The 14,912-nt window shown below is 48.9% G+C and overlaps 2 protein-coding genes across 5 annotated transcripts in view; both read left to right on the plus strand.

The window, feature by feature from the left end:
- Positions 1-14,912, plus strand: part of CHD7 (chromodomain helicase DNA binding protein 7) — a 215,483-nt gene that overhangs the window by 43,983 nt on the left and 156,588 nt on the right. The gene's annotated exons all lie outside the window — the stretch shown is intronic.
- LOC148131479 (uncharacterized) lies at positions 449-4,246 on the plus strand. Its single transcript, XM_087959032.1, has 2 exons — positions 449-1,102; positions 3,317-4,246. The coding sequence occupies exons 1-2, from the start codon at positions 558-560 to the stop codon at positions 4,149-4,151; spliced, it is 1,380 nt and encodes a 459-aa protein (XP_087815158.1). The 5' UTR covers positions 449-557; the 3' UTR covers positions 4,152-4,246.

Below are 14,912 nucleotides of genomic sequence, written 5' to 3' on the forward strand. Positions count from 1 at the left end.
TGCTAAGGATGGCTGCTATTTTTCTGTCTGTTTTGAAGACAGTCCTGATGTGATGTCTGTGTAGTACCTTACTAATTTTGTCTGTAGTACCTCTTATGTAGGGCAGGACAGCTGTTCCATAGGTCTGTTCATCTTCTGGGTCTCTATTATGTTTCAGTGTGTTTTTGTGGATCAAGCTGGTGATTTTGCTTTTGTGGAAGCCGTTGGCTTCCACAATCTATATCTATATATTGGTGACTTTCATTCACTCCAATAATAATAATAATGATGATGATGATGATGATGATGATGATGATGATGATGATAATAATAATAATAATAATAATAATAATAATAAATGTTCAGTATTAATATCTTAATAAGGAAAGATATTATTACTGTGATACGACTCATATTATATATACATATATCTTAATTGAAAACAAAATAAAACAAAACAAGGGGATAAGATATTATCAGGGCAACTGGTCCCTTCTTGGATCAGGCCCCTGGGCGTGCCAACCGCCTCAACAGTATCGCTTTGAATAACGAGCATACTGCATCTCTTTCAATTCAAAATGGCAGGTGGTAGTAGCTCTCAGACCTCAACATCAAGGGTCAAAGCTAAATCTCAGCACAAATCCAAGCAGACAAAAGGTCATTCTAAAGCTTCAGAAAAGGATGCCAACAGGCGCCATAAAGCATTAGAAAAGCAAATAGATAGGTGTGCAAAGGAGGCACACAGGGCCTCACAGGACCTTCTGCCCCTCAGTCCAGTGCCGTCTACCTCTTCCCATCCTCCTCCTCCCCTAGATCTCTCCCTCTCATCCAGACACAGCTTGGTTTCCCAGAGTCAACAGGCCCAGTTACCTGGAACACAGACCACGCGAAGGGCTCCTGAAGCTACATTCACTCCGACGGCTGCCGGTCTTCGACAGGACGACATTCTTCCAGAGGAAGTTCCAGAGAGAATGAAGGCGTGGATGGAGCTGGCAATCCACCAGGGAATTGCAGCAGGTCTTCAACATGCAGTTCTGACCAGGGAACACCCAGTAACCACTGACTATGATTCTCAATCTCTAAGGTCGTTGACCAGATCGGAGCAACACTATACCCAGGTACAGTTTCAGGGGGACATGCCCCTCCAGGGGCTGCAGGAGGAGGAGGAGGAGGCAGAAGAAGTGGATCACATTGATCAAATGGAACAGATTGGGTCAGGATCAATACATGACAGTGACCTGGCCCTGTCAGAAGTGGACCCCCTAGAAAGTGGAATGTCTGAGGATGAGGGCCTTATTCCTGATCAACCGGTATTTTCAGGCTTATTCCGCCCACAACTATTCAGATCACTTTTGTTTAAGGCAAAAAACATTGCACGCCTGAACAAGTCGGTCTCTTCTACCACTTCAACTCCTTCAGAAGTGGGACCAGAAGATCTAATTTTCAACCAACCAGTAGTCGAGGCAGATGTGATTCCAGTTCCTCACATGTTTTCAGACCTGGTACAGAAACAGTTGGCGTCTGCAGCGGTGTACCCTGCCCCCACGGGATATGACAGGAAATATTTTAATTTGGCCCCTGATTTCTCAAAATTGTTGAATACTCCCGAGGTAGACGAACCTATAGTGGGATTAGCGTCCTCGTCCTCCATTCCCAGTGAAGCGCTGGAGGCATTAAAGCCGGAGGAAAAACTGGCCAAGCTTGCCCTACGCAGGGCCCATCAGTCTGATGCGTGGGCCATTAGAGCGGCCACGGCCGCTTCCTTCTTTATCCGTGCTTCTCTCAGGTGGCTCCGTCTCTTACGGGAGCATGTCCTAATTCCAACATTAGAGCGCACCAAGATATTGCAAAACTTATAGCAGCCTCTGAATTCTCAGCTGATGCAACTTATCATGCGGTCAAGTTTTCAGCCAGGGCCATTACCTCACATATCACAGCGCAACACTTACTATGGTTAAAACATTGGCAAGTGGACATTAAGCACAAATGCAAGCTGGCTTCATCTCCTATTGTGGCAGACAGACTCTTTGGCCCTGCCCTTGACCCGCTGCTAATCGAAACCCGAAACAAAAAGAAAAGTCTACCTTCCCTTTTTCCGAAGTCAGATTCTAGAAACCCTCAGTCTTTTCGGAGGGGATCCTTTCGGCCCTTTTATCAGGGATTCTTCTCACCTAGATACCAGAGATCCCCAACATTCAGACCAGGGCAGCAGCCAGAGAGGTCCGACTTCGGGGATAGGAACAGGGGCAGGAAATAGGTCTTTCCGGCGTCCAAGATAACTCCCCGGACCCGGCTCCCATTGGTGGATGCCTTAAATTATTTGCGGACCAATGGGACTCCTCAACGTCTGATTCCTGGGTCAGAGACACGATCAGATTTGGTCTTGCGCTGGAGTTTCAATCCACTCCCCCAGACTTTTTTATGTCATGCCCTGTTTCCAGAGATCCGGTTAAACGTAATCTTATGGAAACAGTTATCCATCATCTACTGGACATACGAGCCATCCAACCAGTAGCTACCGATCAACGAGGGCAAGGTTCCTATTCACATCTTTTTGTGGTTCCCAAAAGTTCGGGGGGTGGGGGGGTGGAGAGCAATATTGGATCTGAAACATCTCAACCGTTTCTTAGTATATCAAAAGTTTAAAATGCACACCCTGCAATCTATCTTACTTTGCATCAGAAAGGGTGACGTCCTTATGTCCATAGATCTGACGGAGGCGTACCTACATATTGCTATTCGGCCTTCCCACTATAAATTTCTGAGATTCTGTTATAATAACCACCATTTCGAATATGTGGCCCTTCCTTTCGGACTAGCTTCTGCCCCCAGGACCTTCACGAAGTTTCTTGCAGCGCTAGCTGCTTATCTCTGTGATATCCCCGTACGACTCCAGTGTTATCTTGATGACATCTTGATTTTGTCATCTTCCGATCATCAAGCAGCCAGAGATACTCAGAACACATTACAATCCCTACAACAACACGTGTTCTCAATAAATTGGAAAAAGAGATCATTTAATACCATCGACTCAGTTAACCCATCTGGGGGCAGTCATAGATACGGTGGAAGGCAAAGTTTACCTGTCACCAGATAGACTAAATAGCATTCAGCAATTAGTTAAGGAGATCAGGGGTCTTAAGAGGGTGTCCCTAGTGGAACTATCAAAATTGTTAGGCAAGATGATCTCATGTATATCTATCATCCCTTGGGCCCGGCTCCACACTAGATCCCTCCAGTGGTTCCTGCTCCCGTACCAGCGCTCCAGCCGAAGCAACTCCAAATACAAGGTCAAGGTACCATCAAAGTTCCTCATATCTCTCTTCTGGTGGACCAGACCAGTCATCAACAGAGGCTGCCTCTTCAAAGAGCCACACAGACTTACCATCACCACCGATGCCAGCCTGTTTGGATGGGGAGCGCACGTTCAATTGCTCACAACCCAAGGCCGCTGGTCCACCATAGAACAGTCGTGCAGCATAAACTGGCTGGAGCTTCGAGCAGTACACCTGGCTCTCCGCAGCTTCCTTCCACAGGTACGCAATCAGCACATACTAATATTGACCGACAACGTAACAGCCAAAGCTCACATAAACAAACGGGGGCACACAGTCGAAACATCTCATGCGGGAAGTGGAGCGCTTGTGTCGTTGGGCGAAAAGCAACCTACTTTCCATCAGAGCAGAGCACATTTTGGGCCTGTCGATTACACAGGCAGACTGGCTAAGCAGGGCCACAATCGATCAATCGGAGTGGTGCCTCCATCCGACCCTGTTTCAAGAGGTGGTCAGGACATTTGGACAGCCAGTGGTGGACCTGTTCGCTTCCCCCCTCAACGCTCAGCTCCCGAGATTTTTTTCCAGGTACCCCTTGCAAGGAGCGGAGAACTTCAATTCGCTCCGCTGTCGTTGGCCCCCGGGCCTTCTGTATGCATTCCCGCCACTTCCACTGGTTCCCAAGGTCATCCAGAAACTGCTAGACGAGAGGGCAGAGCTGCTTCTAGTAGCTCCTTACTGGCCCAGATGGTGTGGTTTGCAGACCTTTGCAGTCTATCCATAGCAACACCATGGAGAATTCCGCCAGACAGAGTCTTGCTAACCCAGGGACCCCTTCAACATCCGCATCCTCAATGGTTGCACCTGACCATCTGGAGGTTGAGCAGAATTGTCTGAAGAACGAAGAGTTTTCCAACAGAGTTATCGCCACCATCCAAGCCGCCAGACGCCCCTCAACAACTCGCATTTACAATGCCACATGGTCCAGTTTCTGCAAAGGGTGTACCAAGTCTCGAATTGATCCCATCTCTCCATCTGTGGCTCAAATCCTAGAGTTCTTGCAAGAGGGACTTGACAAGGGATTATCACCTAATACGTTGAAAAGACAGGTGGTGGCCTTGGCATCATTTCTCACTTGTGAAGGTCTACTATCTCTTTCCCATCATCCATGCATACGGAGTTTCCTTCAAGGAGCCACAAATTTACGCCCTCCAGCGGTACACCGTTATCCCACCTAGGACCTTAACAAGGTCCTTGTCGCACTCACTAAGGGCCCTTTTGAACCCCTGAAATCGTCAAGTCTCCAATTTCTGATGTATAAAGTAGTTTTCCTTGTAGCGATCACTTCTGCTCGTTGTATTTCGGAACTTGCAGCTTTGTCTATCAGACAAGATCTTTGTGTTTTCCATTCTGACCGGGTAGTCCTTCGTCCTGATCCTACGTTTATTCCCCAAAATAACTCAGTTTTTCATAGGGCACAAGAGCTGATACTTCCTAATTTTTGTCCCAGACCATCCCAAGGGTTGGAACTACAATGGCATAGGCTTGATGTGAGGCGAGCATTGCGAATATATATTAACCGCACAGCAACTTTCAGAAAAATGGAAGCCTTATTTGTGTCGTTTCAGCCCAACACTCAGGGATGCAAGGTCTCATCTTCTACAATAGGCCGTTGGCTACGGGCCATGATAGCGAAAACATATCAGACTCAACCTGGGCCTCTCCATCACCATTCATTAGGCATTATAAAATAGATGTGTTTGCATCCGCTGAGGCCTCCTTTAGCAGAAGAGTTCTGCAATGGGTCCACAGGGACCAGGAGGGGTTTCCAGGCCAGACGGAGTCCCTCCTGTAGGACAGGCCAAGCTTTGGTATGTCCCACTACTGGATACTCTGAACAGCTCATGGGAGAAAGGGCATTGGTACTTACCTGACACGCCCGTTCTCTTTGAGCTGTGAAGAGCATCCAGCCCCACCCTGTTTCCGTCTAGTGGGATCCTGTTTCAGCCAACGAATTGTTAGGGCATTGAGGACGAGGGCGTTTATTTCTCTCGTCTTCGCTAAAACTGGGGAACGCTGGGGAGGAGTCCCGTGGAGGAGGAGGAGCGTTCCACAAATTAAGCCCAGCCTACACATGCAGAGACTGAAGCACCTCCCACTACTGGATGCTCTTCACAGCTCAAAGAGAACGGGCGTGTCAGGTAAGTACCAATGCCCTATCTACTCTAGAAAGCCAACTAGAGCTGAGGAGAAAGATGCAGACAGGAGAATGAAGGCTCTGAAAAAAACAAATCTCCAGAATTCAAAAAAAGACTCAACAGGAAAGTATTCTAGCTTCTGTCTTAACTGAAACTGTGGCTCCTCCCCCCCCCGCCAGCCTTTCAACCTACTGTTGCAGTTCCTTTGAACTGGTCCCCAGAGGGCGATAGGGAATTTTTTTCTGGGTTTCCAACTGAAAATTTGCTACCTACAGAGCAGTTTCCTCTTCACTGCCTAGCAATGGGTTGAACCTCAGGATAGGGGGAGGGCCCTTACCCCTTAGTCGACCTTTACTCCCACCACTGCTGGGCTCCGCCCTGTAGAGAGGCAGGAGCAAGGTCTGTCTGAGGAACTCAAGTCCTCATTTCTCAGGCTATCTCCCAAGGTGTAGCCAATACTCTTCACCTTGGAAGCCCTTCTGCTTCTGTTACATCTGAGCTCCCTGCTCAGATGTCACATCACTACATGTATCTCAGGGAAGTTGAGCAGGTTCACAGGGCCACCTCTCCCACCCGTTCCCTCAGAAGCAGACCTTCTGTAATAGAGGAACCTGACTAAGTGGAACAGGGCTTCTCTGATGATGACTTGGACTTGGTACTTGGATCCCCCCCCTTCACTGGTTTTTTTCTCCCAGCATTGTTTATGTCTCTCCTTCATAATGCCAAAGCCATGGCCCAAACTGGGACTAGTCTGCCCACAGTGTCAGGTCCTTCGGTGCCACTGGTATCTGATAAGGCTGCATTTTCTGAACCTGTGGTTATGCAGGAGGACATCCCCTGCCCCAGGCTTTTTACTGAGATAATTCATAAGCAGTGGTGCCGGCCTGGCATCTTCCCCAAGATGGGAGGTAATGACAGGAGGCATTTTAATATGACTCCCTCTTTGTCTAACTCCTTAGAGTTGCCTTCAGTGGATGATCCATTAGTCTTCTTGGTTTCTCCTTCAGCTGTCTCTGGGGACATTGCTGAGGCCATGAAGGCCAAGGACAGGAAGGCAGAATTAAATTTCCGCCGCACTCACCTTGCTAACGCCTGGGCAATTAAGGCAGCTTCTGCCACCTCCTTTTTTGTTAGCACCTCCTTGCTTTGGCTTAAGGAGTTGCAGGCGAGGGTTCCCCAGAGGAGACACACATACACCAAGTTATTAACAAGTTGGTGGCAGCAGCTGAGTTTTCAGCGGATTCCTCCCTTCATGCTGCTCGTTTCTCCCCTAGGGCCCTCATCTCTAACATTGCTTCTTGTTGCCTTTTATGGCTCCACCAATGGCAGGCAGACGCCAAGACAAAATGGAGGTTGGCTTCTGCACCTTACAAGGGGTCCCAGCTCTTTGGAGAGGTCTTACACCCATTTCTTACTGAAAACAAAGACAAGCATAAGGTCTTCTCCACTATCACGAGAAGGGCAGATAGGAGAGCTTCTCCCTATGGTTGTCGGTTTCCCTTTTGTCCACAAGACATGGGCACCAACCACTCCCAATTTCATCGTAACTTCCCTCCCAGATCCGACCATCAGGATAGGTCTTCCTTCAGGAAGAGATTCAGGCAACGACAACAACAGCCTCAGGCCAAGCAGCCCTTTCATGGGGGTGGGTTGGTGCCCCTTTCGTCGCTTCAAGTGACTGCCAGAGTTCTCCCCTTATTGGCGGGTGTCTAACCTTGTTTGCCCACCAGTGGGAGAAGATGACTTCAGACTTGTGGGTTCTGAATACTCTAAGATTCAGCCTAACTCTGGAATTTTTCTTCATTCCTCCGAGGCACTTTGTCCGTTGCCCCACCTCCAGGAACACCACAAAGAGAGATCTCATGGACAAGGCAATCCAACACCTCCTGGAGATCCAGGCCATCGAGCCAGTCCCGGAAGATCAATGGGGGCACGGATTCTACTCAATTGTTTTCCTCGTCCCGAAGGCCTCGGGGAGATGGGAGACCAATTCTGGATCTCAAAAGGTTAAACGTCCATTTGACGTACAAGAGGTTCAAAATGCACTCTCTATAGTCAATCTTGGACGGCATCAGAGAGGGCGACTACCTGTCATCGATCGATTTGACGGAGGCTTATCTTCACATCCCCATCCATCCCTGGCATCGACGGTACCTCAGGTTCTGTTACTTGGATCTTCACTTCCAGTCCGTTCAGTTTAGCCTCAGCTCCCAGGTCAATTCAAAAAGATCCTGGCGGCACTGGTGGCACAGATCCATCCCGGTGTGTCTCCAGTGCTACCTGGACGATATTCTCATCCAATCATCCTCGCCCCAGCTTGCTCAGCAGAATCTGGAGACTATAATCGGTGTTCTACAGGAACACAGATTCTCCATAAATTTTCAGAAAAGTCATCTGATACCTACCACTTGACTGTTCCATCTAGGAGCAGCGATAGACACCAGGCTGTGTGAGGTCTATCTTTCCCAGGAGTGACAGGACAGTATCAAGTCCTTGGTCACTCAAATCAGGATGGAACGTTTGGTTCCATTGGAAGTTCTGTCTCAACTCCTCGGAAAGATGGTCTCATGCATAGCCATTGTTCCTTGGGCCCGATTGCACCTAAGAACTCTGCAATGGTTCCTTCTACCATTCCAGAGGAAAGGGAGCAGCAATTCCAACGCCAAGGTCAGGGTTCCATTAGAGACGCTTAGATCCCTCAGGTGATGGGTGTCCCTAGCAATAGCTAGGAGGACACTGTTTAAGGAGCCCAGCCTCTGACCTTGACCTCAGATGCTAGCCTCTTTCGATGGGGAGCCCATCTCCAGCAGCAACTCGCTCAAGGACAATGGTCTCAGGCAGACCTGAAGAACAACATCAACTGGCTGGAGCTCCAAGCCATCCATCTCGCCCTTCATCACTTCGAAGCCACAGTAGAGGGATAACATCTATTGATCTTCACAGACAATATGACCACAAAAGCGCATATCAACCACCAGGGGGGCACCCACTCGAGGTCTCTCATGTGCGAGGTGGACCACCTATTCCTCTGGGCAGAGACTCACCTGAGTTCCATCAAGGCGGAACACATCTTGGGATTGGCAAACGTGCAGACAGACTTTCTCAGCTGGAGCATGGTGGACCACTCCGAGTGGCGACTGCACCCGGACATCTTCCAGGAACTGTGCAGGAGGTTTGGCTGGCCAGTCTTGGACTTATTCGCCATCCTGACGAACTCGCAACTGCCCACATATTTCATGAGGTTTCCATCCCCGGGAGCAGAGGGAGTCAACGCCCTCCGCTATGCATGGCCCAGAGGCCTGTTGTATGTATTCCCTCCTCTCCCCATCATACCAGGAGTAATCAGGAAATTTCTCATGGAGCAGGCCGAGCTCTTGCTGATCGTACCCCATGGCCCAGACGGCCATGGTTGCAGACCTTGTCAGTCTCTCTGTGTCCCAGCTTTGGAGAATCCCTCGAGACAGCATCTGTCTCAGCCAGGGGGTCTTGGTCCATCCGGAGCCTCAGTGGCTCCAATTGACTGCCTGGCACTTGAGAGGCGGCTTCTGACGAGGGACAACTTTTCAAGGAGGGTGATACAAACAATCCAGGCTTTCAGGAGGCCTTCCACCAACAGAATTTACAATTCTACTTGGAAGGCATTCTGTAGTTGGTGTGTCAGGTCAGGTCTGGATCCCACAGCAGTTTCCATCCCTCAGATTCTGGACTTCTCGCAAGAGGGTCTGGATAAAGGGTTATCCCCTAATACTATCCGAAGTCAAGTAGCAGACTTGTCTTCAGTATTGACTTATGGGAACTTTGACTCCATAGCGCACCATCCGGTGGTACGCTCCTTTTTTTGGGGGGGCAGTCAATTTAAAGCCACCTGTTGTTCACAGGTATCCAACCTGGGACTTAGCTAGGGTTTTACATGCCCTTACCTTACCACCCTTCGAACCTCTCAGGTCTATGAGTCTGCGGTTTTTGTCTTTTAAGGTTGCCTTTTTAGTTGCCATTACATCAGCCAGGCGAATCTCGGAATTGGCTGCTCTCTCTCTTCCATGCAGACAGGGTGGTTCTCCGTTCTCCGTCTGGATCCCTCCTTCGTCCCCAAGATCAACTCCTAGTTCCACCGGGCCCAGGAGATAGTGTTGCCAAATTTCTGTCCAGGTCCTTCCCATCCACTGGAACAGAGATGGCATACTCTGGACGTAAGGAGGGCGTTATGCAGATACATAAAACGGACTTTGCCTCACCGAAAATCTGAATCACTGTTTGTCTCACATCAACCTTCCTCTCTGGGTTCAAAGGTCACTTCATCGACCATAGGCCCCTGGATAAGGGCGTGTATTGTGAAGGTCTACGAGACACAGTCTATTCCGGTCCCCAGATGATTAACTGCCCACTCTATACGAAGCGCCGCAACCACAGCTGTATGGGCAATGCACGCTTCAATTGAGGAGATCTGCAGGGCGGCGACATGGTTCTCACTATCATTCTTTGTGCGCCATTGTAAGTTGAACACCTTTGCCTCAGCTGATGCTACCTTTGGGAGGAGGGTGCTTCAGAGAGTGCATGTAGATAGGGAGACTCAGAACCACAATTCCCGCCCATAGGGACATCAGGCTTTGGTATGTCCATCCATGGATTCTCCAATCGTCGTGCTGAAGAAAGAGCGTTGTCTTACCTGAACGCTTCTTTTCATCACAACGATGGAGAATCCATTCCCTCCCTGGGAGGTAGTTAGGTCCTTTGTCTAGCACAGGATGACCGGAGGAGCCAATGCCATGGAAGAGTCCTACAGAATGCCGCACTTTGTCGTGAACTGGAGAGAGTAACAGTTGATGAAGGGTGTGGCAAAAACAGTTGGACTCAGTCTCTTTACAGAAAGATACGTGTCAACCCATCCATGCATGCATCCATGGATTCTCCATCGTCGTGATGAGAAGCATTCAGGTAAGACAACGCTCTTTCTCCAGTGTGCTGAGCAGAGAATCCAAAGAATGAGTTAACTCTGCCTTTCTGCCCAGAGACCTAGTCCTTTTAAAGTTTGTAGCCACGCCTCTCCTGACTGTGCCCCAGTTTTGATTCAATCTTAACCCAAGAGAGACACGATTAGCAAGAGTTCCAAAGCAAAAATGCAGAGTTAATTTCTTTAGATTCTCTTCGAAGTTCCCTTGGATTTTTCTTGGATTTCCTCTCTTTCTTTGGATTTACGATTATACCGGCAGCCAACACAACAGCAAATCAGCTGTTTTGGGGGGCAAATGGCACAGCAGCCATAACGGGGTCGGCACAGCCTCCGCAACAGCAATCAGCTGTCTTTCAGGGCAAATGGCGCAGCAGCATGAATGACTTGGTAAGCAACATAGCCACTGAAACAGCAAATCAGTTGTTTTTCGGGGCAAATGGCGCCGAAGGAAATCAACTGCTGCAGCCACCACAACAGTTCTGACCGGCATAGCTGCTAGAGCAATATGGTTGGCGTTTTGATCTGCCCAGTGCAGCTGCCATTTCCAGCTCATTTAAATGGAGCCGATGTTTGGCGCACTTTTCAGCAGCAGACATCCTGGCGCCTTCCCAGGAGGGGACTGGAAAACCCCCAATTAAACAAGTGCAGGATCAAAGGATGGAGGATACTACTGCCGCAGAGAACCATAGTGTGACTCACTTGAGTGGGGATGAGCGGGGGCCCCAATAGAGCCCCAGGTTAATCAGAAAGGTCTCTCAGCACCAAGAGCAGGCAGTAGAAGAGTGGCTGCCCGGATAAGGGCAAAAGCCCTGCATTCCAGAAAAGCCTCTGAAGCTGAGGAAAGGGATGCCTGGAGGAGACAAAAGGCCCTGGAGAAAGAGATCTCCAAAACTGAGAGGCAAGCTGAGCGACGACAGGCAGATTTCCCTGGGGAAGATCCTATCATTTCCGATTCATTGCAGGCTGATCCAGTCGGGAAGCAGGAGACTCTGAGTTCCATAACTCAGTCACCAGATGTTGCCAGAGAACAATCTCCACAGCTGACCTTTATAAAAGCCAGCACTGAAGATCCCTTTGCCCCACTATCAAATAGATTGCCAACAGTCATTGGGATCCTAATTTTAAAAAGAGGCAATCAGTCCTAGAGGCCACATTTACCCCCACTGCAGCGGGACTCCGCCCAGGGTAGAACCAGGGATTGGAGACCTCTGAGCAGATGAGATTTCTCATCTACATAATGTAGGGCATTGCAGGAATTGCTGCAACATTGCAGAAAAGAAACCAAGCTGTCCCTGTGACATCAGACTCATCCCGAGAGCATAGTCAACACCTGAGACGCCAGATTCAGGGAGCTTTGGCTAACCTTAGGGAACCTCACTCTCCCACTTCATCCCTACAGAGTAGGGATTGGCTTTCAGCGGATGAAGACCACAGAGAGCTAATATTCTCAGAGGATGAGGGGTGGCCCCTGACCCTCCAGCATTTACAGGACTCTTTCGCCCAGCCCTATTTAAATAACTTTTGTTTAAATCCAAAATCACAGCCAACATGGGAGCTGAGCCAAGTACAGCAGAATCAGCATTGGGGCTACCAGACCCAAATAAACTCTTTTTGGAACCAACAGCGGAAAGTGAAGACATCCCCTCGCCCCAATTGTTCCATGTATATTCAGGAACAGAACGTCCTTATACTTACCTACAACATAATGACAAAAGCCCACATAAACAGGCAGGGGAGTACTCACTCGAGACAACTAATGAGAGAAGCAGAGAGACTGTGCCTTTGGGCAGAAAAGAACTTGGTCTCCATAAGAGCAGAACACATCTCTGGCTTGGCAAACACCCAAGCGGACTGGTTGAGCAGGGCCACAGTCGATTAATCAGAGTGGCGATTTGTTTCAGGAAGTGGTACAGAAATTTGGGCAACCAGTCATAGATTTGTTTGCTTCTCCTCTGAACTCACAGCTTCTGAGGTTCATCTCGAGGTGCCCAGCCCAATGAGCGGAGAACATCAACACTCTTCGTTGTCGGTGGCCCCCAGGACTTCTGTATGCCTTTCCCCCTCTCCCACTGATTCCCAGGGTGATCCAAAAACTGTTGAATTAAAAAGCAGAAATGCTGTTGGTGGCACCATACTGGCCCAGGAGGCCGTGGTTCGTGGACCTCAGGGATCTGTCAATACAAGATCCTTGGAGGATTCCCTCTCAAAGGGTCTCGCTCAGCCAGGGTCTGATTCTGTACCCAGACCTTCAGTGGCTCCATCTAGCTGTATGGAGGTTGAGTGGAGACATCTGAGGAGCGAAAATCTCTCACACAGAGTGATCAAAATTATTCAATCGGCCCAACGTCCCTCAACAAATCGCATATACAATGCCACATGGCACATTTTTTAAATAAATGGTGCGTAAAATCCAACATTGATCCCTTCTCTCCATCAGTGGCACAGCTATTGGACTTCCTTCAAGGGGGCCTTGACAAGGGCCTCATCACCGAACACCTTGAGACGACAGGTAGCGGCCCTGGCTTCAGTAATCACCTGGGTCTAAGATCTATATCACATCACCCATGCATATGAAGTTTTCTTCGTAGCACAACAAATTTATGTCCTCCTGTGGTGCACCACTATGCGACCTGGGACCTTAACAAGGTACTCATGACTCTTACAAAGGCTCCTTTTGAACCACTGAAAACCATGAATCTCCACTTTCTCACCTACGAGGTGGTTTTCTTGCAGTGATAACATCAGCACGTTGTATATCTGAGATAGCAGACTTATCAGTCTGACAAGACCTCTCTGCATTTTTCTTTCTGACAGAATGGTTCTTCGTACAGACCCAGCGTTCATTCCAAGAATTAATTTGGCTTTTCACAGGGTGCAAGAACTAGTCCTTTCAAACTTTTGTCCGAGACCGTCTCAGGGGTAGAACTTCAATGGCATCAACTAGATGTTAGGTGACCTCTCCATACGTACATACGCTGCACGGCTCCCTTTAGAAAGACTGAGGCGCTCTTCAGCCAACAACTCAGGGTCACAAGGTATCACCTTCAAATATAGGCAGGTGGTTGAAAGTCACAATAGCTAAGGCATACAAGACTCAATTATTACCAGTGCCCAGAGGCATAATGGCGCATTCCACTAGGAGCACCGCAACTTCAGCAGCCTGGGCCACATCAGTGCCAATAACAGAAATATGTTGTGCGGCAACATGGGCTTCACCATCGTCCTTCATTAAACACTACAAAAATGGATGTATTTGCCTCTGCTGAGGCTTCCTTCGGTAGGAGAGTCTTACAAAGGGTTCATAGGGACCATGACCGGACTCCAAGACAGACAGAGACCCTCCCGTAGGACAAGCCAAGCTTTGGTATGTCCCACTGCTGGATGCTCGGAGCAGCTCATTGGAGAAAGAGCGTTGGTACTTACCTGATCCGCCTGTTCTCTGTGAGCTGCGATAAGCATCCAGACCCACCCAATTTCCATCTGGTGGGTTCCTGATCAGGCCAATAACTACAAAAAAAGGGGCAAGGTTTCTCTCTCTTTGTCTTCGCAAAAATTGGGGACGCTAAGGAGGAGTACGTGGAGGAGGAGGAGCGTCCTATCAATCAAACCCAGCCTATCCAATCTAAGTCTAAGCACCTCCCACTGCTGGATGTTCGTTGCAGCTCACAGAAAATGGACATATCAGGTAAGTACCAACACCCTTTTCTAGGCCTTGGGGATTCCCCCAGAGAGAGTGTCCCTCAGCCAGGGTGCTATCAACCATCCGGAGCCCCAGTGGCTCCAATTGACCGTCTGGCATTTGAGCAGAGACTTCTGAAATGGGAGATGTTCTTCAATAAGGTAATACAGACAATCCAGGCGGCCTTCTACCACACGGATTTATAACATGATGTGGAAAATTTTCTGTGGTTGGTGTTCAAAGTGCCACATCGAACCCACCTCAGTCTCAGTGGCACATATACCGGATTTTCTACTGGACGGTCTAGACAAGGGTCTATCCCCTAATACCTTACAATGGCAGGTGGCATCCCTAGCTTCAGTTGTGTTGTTTGGGGACCTGAGGTCTCTCACCCAGCACCCTAGAGTTTCTTAGGGGTGCCACTAACTTGAGACCTCTGATGATGCACCAGTACCCCACCTGGGATCTATCGAAGGTGTTGCAGGCTCTTACTTCTGCATCATTTGAGCCTTGAAAGAGGCCAGCCTAGGTTTCCTCATGTGCATGGTGGCTTTCCTTGTGGCCATTACATCTGCCAGACAAATATCAGAGTTGGCGGCCTTATCTGTGAGAAAGGACCTCTGTGGTTTTTTATCTGAACAGGGTGGTTCTGCAGTGGGACCTGCCTTTCTACCCAAGGTAAACTCCTTGTTTCACTGACCACAAGAGTTGATCTTGCCTGATATCTGTCCAGGGCCTAAACATGTCCTTGAAAAGAAATGGCACACCTTGGATGTTAGGATTTACATCAACAGAACCACTTCCATCAGGAAGACAGAGTCCCTGTTCGT

The sequence above is a fragment of the Notechis scutatus genome, chromosome 3, assembly GCF_049901735.1.
Source record: "Notechis scutatus isolate UNSWTSFEM ecotype Mainland chromosome 3, rNotScu1.2, whole genome shotgun sequence".
In the NCBI taxonomy this organism is placed as follows: domain Eukaryota; kingdom Metazoa; phylum Chordata; class Lepidosauria; order Squamata; family Elapidae; genus Notechis; species Notechis scutatus.